Source organism: Falco biarmicus, chromosome 9, assembly GCF_023638135.1.
Source record: "Falco biarmicus isolate bFalBia1 chromosome 9, bFalBia1.pri, whole genome shotgun sequence".
Taxonomy (NCBI): domain Eukaryota; kingdom Metazoa; phylum Chordata; class Aves; order Falconiformes; family Falconidae; genus Falco; species Falco biarmicus.
In genome coordinates, this window is record NC_079296.1 from 764,186 (window position 1) to 770,354 (window position 6,169).

The 6,169-nt window shown below is 46.8% G+C and overlaps 1 protein-coding gene across 2 annotated transcripts in view; it reads right to left on the reverse strand.

Moving 5' to 3' along the window:
• PIK3AP1 (phosphoinositide-3-kinase adaptor protein 1) overlaps nucleotides 1-3,109 on the reverse strand; it is a 45,017-nt gene extending 41,908 nt beyond the window's left edge. Inside the window, exon 1 of one of the 2 annotated variants that reach the window (XM_056352017.1) lies at nucleotides 2,957-3,109. In XM_056352017.1, the coding sequence (XP_056207992.1) occupies nucleotides 2,957-2,969 (13 nt within the window). In that variant the 5' untranslated portion in view covers nucleotides 2,970-3,109. The remainder of the gene's footprint in view (nucleotides 1-2,956) is intronic. The other variant, XM_056352019.1, reaches the window with a different exon arrangement.
• Between the last annotated feature and the right edge of the window lie 3,060 nt (nucleotides 3,110-6,169).

The following is a 6,169-nucleotide window of genomic DNA, read 5'->3' on the forward strand; positions in this document are numbered from 1 at the left end:
AGGCCCTCTTACCTCAACTCTATAGCATTTTACACTTCCAGGATAAACTGAGGAACAATGCTTTGAAAAGGAGAACAGAGAAATAAAATTACTGACTCCACTTTTAGAGGAAACTCTATGTTGATAAGCAAAAATACTGGAAGTACATCTTAAAGAGCTAAATAAGCTCGTCAGCAACAGAACTGTTCCAAAGAAAACAAAATCTAGAAATAGTTTTGATTGCAACATCCCCTTTTAAAAGAAGGATGGCATGGGACTCGCTTTCCTGGATCATGCCAGTATTGTCTAACCAAACACGTCCCTTTCCAGAACCAACTACTGTACAGTCCTCAGGGAAAAGACAGAACATTTCAGGGAGTTTTTCCCACAACACTTCACACTTCAGCTACAGAAAAATTCACAGAACACACTTCAAAACACAATGTATACTTTGCCTATTGTGCACATAAAAGGGAATCCCTAGGTGAGCACCAAGCATTTAACTTCTTTAAACCCTGACCATAGACAGATGCTTTGACAACACATTCAACAGGCTGATTTTTGAAAAACACACACAAGGAAGCCTTCAATTCAAGTAAGAAAGATATGAACAGTATGTGCAGTAGCAATATGAAGAAAGATTTGTGCCAGCCAACCATTTCAAAAATCTTCCACACTTTCAAGTGCACTCTAAATTTTAACAGTACCTTGTTTCTGCGTTCCTAAACTTAGGGTATAAAAGTGACTTTTGGTTGTGTTTACAAAATAACAGCACTATTAAAAAGAGTGCAGGGCATGTTTAACTATTCATTTCATAGGAAAACATCCAGGTGCGATTCTGTTGCAGTTTGCAATGATAAACCGCAACCTTTGGACTCCTTTCCAGCCGCAACTGCCTCTTCAGTGCTTAGTTGCACACTCCATTACACAGCAATAATAAAAGACTGGTAAGATTACAAACTACTACTGTAGAAATGCCTCCAGTTCAGGTGGAAGGCCCACAGACCAAACAGCACAAAGACAGAACAAGATACAAATCTTTCCCCAGCTTATAAACTGCATGTAGAACGGAAGGGGATGAAGCAATCCAACCAAAATCACAGAATGCCCATGGTGAGAGAACAGAAGTACCCTGAAGTGATAGGATGTCATGCCTTCATAGTCCTTCTCCGAGAAGCAAACAAATCAGGTTCATCTTCGGACCATGTCAGGGAGTAGTGAGGTGAAAATCTGAGTTCAGAGCAAACACAGGACAGTGGTTTACCACCATATCGTAAGATTCTGATCTCCGCTGAAATAGCTGAAGAATACTGCAGGAAGCTGGTGTATCAGCTCTGGGCAAGACTACATCCTACCCACTTAAGACTTAGGGCCTCTATTAATACACAGTTTTTCTGAGTCATCTTTCACATCCCTCTCCTATGCAGACCATGACTTTCCATTGTCCACAGACCAGGTAAAAAAACCTGACAGACAAATCCTTTACTCCAACTCACATAAACATATGCAATGGCAAGCAAATCTATCTTTATCTGCTAGATTAAGTCCACCTCAAATTCTGACTAAATAAAAAAAGCACTAAGCCTGTTCTCAGTTTGCTTTGGGTTTCATGTGTATGGAGGACACATGAATATGGCCTTCCAAAATATCAGTCCTCAACAGAAGGGGATTCCTATGAAATCCCTATGAAAGACAACTGCCTATGATATAAATGAAGCCCAACTCAAGGTGTCTTTGTAATCGTATTGTTAAAAGAGAGTGCGCTTCCAAGAGGTGTTAGAAGCCCCTGGTGGGCCATTAACAGAAGTCCTCAGCACCTTCCATATGTCTGAAGTGTGTGTATTTAAGTGATGTATGAGGAAATGAATGCATACTTTGTCTAGCTGGAATGCATAACAAAGTAATAGTAATCCCATGCAATAATTATTAACATCCTAGCAAGACCTCTCCCTTTGAGTGGGATAGACAACCTTCACTTTTAAATAAAGTGCTGCAAACAAGCAAGAGGAAACAGCAGAATCAAAGTAGTTTGCAAACCAAACTTCAGTGAAAGGAACATGAGATTTGCATTATGATATGTGAACCTAAAGTTGTTCTACTTTTAAGTCTGTGAAATCACCTTCTGTTTATAAGGAGAAAAGTAGTTTTGCCCACAGGTCTCCTGAGGCCTCCCTTTAGCTTATTTTTACACACAAGGAGATACGCGTCAGAGAAACACCAACGTTACTTCACACCCTGAGAATGGCAGGTTTTTCCTTTTTTAGATAAAACACATGCACTTCCCTGCAGGGAGGGGAACTTGCAAACTGGGCACTGGCAAAACTTACACAACAGAGGTTAAACTCCTCTCCCCCTGGAGTTCACAGCTCTGTTCTAAGCAGTTTTACCCACACACCTGTTTGTTAAAACATTTTCATTGACGGCAACCTAGCCGGGTTTGCGATCCCGTGGCCGCTGTGGCAAGGACCGTCAAGTCACACCCCAAGAAGGGAAGTATGCAAATGCAGAGGGATAAAGCAGTTAGTTATCTGGGCACAATTTACTTCTCTACAAAACATCGCAGAAAAACCATCTAGGCGGTAAGGGCGGCGCAGGGCCGGGTTCCTCTGCAGAGCCGCCCCGCTGGCAGCTTAGCGGAGCCAGCCCGCAGCGCGCTCACCTCGCCGTGGCTCCGCCAGCACCTGCGCTCCGGCCAGGTGCAGCAGGAGGCGCCAGAAAGCGGCGACCGAGGGAGCCACCGCTGCCCCGAGAGCCCCGGGGACCCTCCTTCCGCAGCAGCGGGGGCGCCAGCGGCGAGCGGAGCTGCGCAGCAGCCCCGGCGTGGGGAGCGGGCAGCGCTCCGCCACAGCCCCGCTTACCGGCTTGCCCCCGGACCGGGCTGCCACGCCGAGGCCAAGCACGGGGCAGCCGGGGGCAGCGCCCGCCCGACCCCGCCAAACCCCCGCCGCTGCCCCGGGCGAGCAGCCGCGGCACCTACCGGGGGCCGCCATGGTCCGGGGCTGGCGGGAAGGGGCCGCTCCCCTTCCCTCACACCGCCGGCGTCCCGTCCCGTCCCGCGGCCGCTTCCTCGGCCCCGGCCGGGGGCTCCGCCCCGCCGCCCGGTCCCGCCCCGCGGCCGGCCGCCCCCGCACAGCCCAGCTGCCGGGGATCCCCGCTCCCGCCGGCTGCGGCACGCGTCCCACCGGGCCGGGGAGCGGCGCTGCCCGGACAGGGACCTGGAGCGACAGCGAGCGAGCGACACCTGCCCCACGCACGGCCCCTGCTGAGGCTTTACGGTCTGTCTCCGACGAGCAAGCAGGTTTAGTTTTTCCCTAGGGGAAAACCAAGTTGTTCCGTGTAGAACGAAGCGGCCTGCTGATACTGTCTTTTAACTCAGATTTGCCAGACCCCATAGTTTAAGTATTGAGAAGTGGAAGGCCACCGTTGGAGCTCAGAGACTAGGGCTCAATTTAATCTTGTCACCGAAGACAAAGCAACAGATTCTGCCTAAATAACTCAGTCTACTCCAGAAACCTGAAAGAACCACTTGCACCGATTTGCATTCAAAAACATTTCTTTGCTGAGAACCAGCAAAGCCTTTCACAGATACGCTTCAGCAAAGCAAAAGCAGATTCCTTACAATCTAGTTTCGCGTCAAGCCAGTCCCTCCCAAGCAGTCTGAGGGCGTTCTGCGTGCAGCTTGTCAAGAGCACTAACATTAGAACGGAGCCATTTACCAACCGTATGGAACCAACTGTTTCCTACTAATCTACTCTCATCTTAGAGGTTGGTCAAACTGTTACTTCCAAATCTTTCTTTACCCAAAACATACTTCAAGCTTACAAACTGTGCGCCAAGCCTTGTCTTCCAAAAACAGTGTTTGCTCGCACAATAAAAGAGTACTAGGTAAAAAACATCCCCTGATGATTCAGCCTTATGAGGAACACCAGGTATGCAGAGAACCAGTGCCTCCCCATATGAATCCTGAAAACTTGTATCAGAACAAAGAATGCCTGGGCACTGCAGAAGTGTGCAAATACAGAGTCTACTCGGGATTTATGTGAAGGATGAAAATTTACTAGTTGGAAACTAGAGTCCCTAGCCAAATTCTCTGACTATTACAGAGTAATATGCATATTTTCAGAACTACTAAAACAGATGAATAGCCATGCATATGGCTTCATTATGACTGTTCAACATTATTTCCTTTGTAAAGCTGTTTATCTTCTGAATTCCAGAATAAAATGTTAAAACCAAAATCATCTCTGATGTTAGATGAAGAGTTCAGCATGCTCCTTGGAACGAGCTTTTAAATTCCCTCTCTTTTTAAAGCCTTACAGTATCTTACAAAAGGCCAGCAGAATCAGCTTCCTGCTTTGTGGAAACCCATGGGGCTTCTCCATATGTATCAGTGTCACTTAGGATGCTATGTATTTTATTTAATCAATACAAAGCCCATAGGAAACCTCCTTAGGGTTTAAACTTCTTAAGTCACTAAAGTGAAATTAATGTAGCTCCCCAAAGGAGCTTACATAAAATAACTGCCAGCACGTTGTTTCAGCAAACTTTACAGCAGCCGCCACCTAAAAACTCAGATGACAAATTGAGGCAACAGCCCCTTCCCACCCTAAAACATTAGGCTGGCCTAAGGGAAAGTGTCACACAGCTCTGTCATGGTTTAACCCCAGCTGGTAACCAAGTACCACGCCACTGCTCGCTCACTCTTCCCCGCACCCCAGAGGGATGAGGGGGAGAATTAGGAAGGAATGTAAAACTCAAAGGTTGACCTAAGAATAATTTAATAATTTAAATAAAATAAAAGCAATAATAATGGAAGGGAGAAGGGGAGAGGAACAAATTCCAGGAGGAAGGGAGAAAAGAAAACAAGTGATGCACAATACAATTGCTCACCACCCACTGACTGACGCCCAGCCAGTCCCCAAGCAGCGAGCAGCAGCCCCCTGGACAACTCCCCCCGGTTTATATACTGAGCATGATGTTCTATGGTATGGAATATCCCCTTGGCTAGTTTAGGTCAGTTGTGCCCCCTCCTAATTTCTTGTGCCACTCCAGCCTTCTCCCTGGCAGGGCCTGAGAAAACAAGAAGTCCTTGGCTTAGTATAAACATTACTTAGCAACAACTAAAAACATTTATCAACACTATTCTCACACCAAATCCAAACCACAGCACTGCACCAGCTACTAAGAAGAAAATTAACTCTATCCCAGCTGAAACCAGGACAAGTTTGCAATAAATTAAGAACAAAATGAAGAAATGGAGTTTTTCATCCTCCCTTGCCCCAAATTGACTGTACAAGCCTTGCCCTTCCTCCCTTCAATTCACTGCAGCATGTGAACACAGTTGTATTTGCAGCATCCTTCTCAAGGGTCTGCACTATCCCTGTCCAAAGAAAAGGACAAGATTGCTCTTTCTGGAGCCATTGCTTTTTTTGCTAGGTATCTGTGAGGGTTACCACTGAAAGGATTCAGTACGTGTTTGAATACCCATGCCATCCCTCTTCACTTTTCCTTGGCCACAAAAAGAATGGGAAGAGTGAAGACCTCGCACAGGAATGGTCTCTTCTGAGGTGAGTAACCTTCCCTGCAGCCTTAACAAAAGAGACATGCCAGCCAAGGGGAAAGGACAGAAAAGACCTGTGAGGAACACGCAAGGGGAGCAAAGGAATTCACAAGCAGTAGCATAAACTAGTTGAATTTGCTTGCTGTTTAGATCCTTACATCTCCCACTGCTGCCTTGGGGAATACAAGAACAAAACAGCTTTCTTTGCATGGTTGCTGCCCTGCCAGATCACCTGGACAGTTGCAGGCATAACACAAGGGAACACAGCTAGACAGCCACACACCTCTGAAGAGCAGCAGTCACACAGCATCTGGGAACAGACCTAACTGGCAAAGGCCTGGCAGGAGAGGGGGATGCTTATTAACCCACTGAGAAGCAAAGTGAGCCAGTGAAGCAAACACAGCCAGTAATTCCCATGGCTTCTCAAAGCGATTACTTTAAACAGCGTGACTTAAGGACTGTTCACCAGAAATGGCTGCATCTCTTCCTTTCTGATACAGACAACACTACAGAACTTGTGCTGAGCTTTGCAGACGAAGCTTGCAGCTGTAGCTTACTATGAATGGAAACTACAAGAACTGGAGAATACTGGTTGTGGCAAACAGTTCCCTTTCTGCAACACAGCCCCAA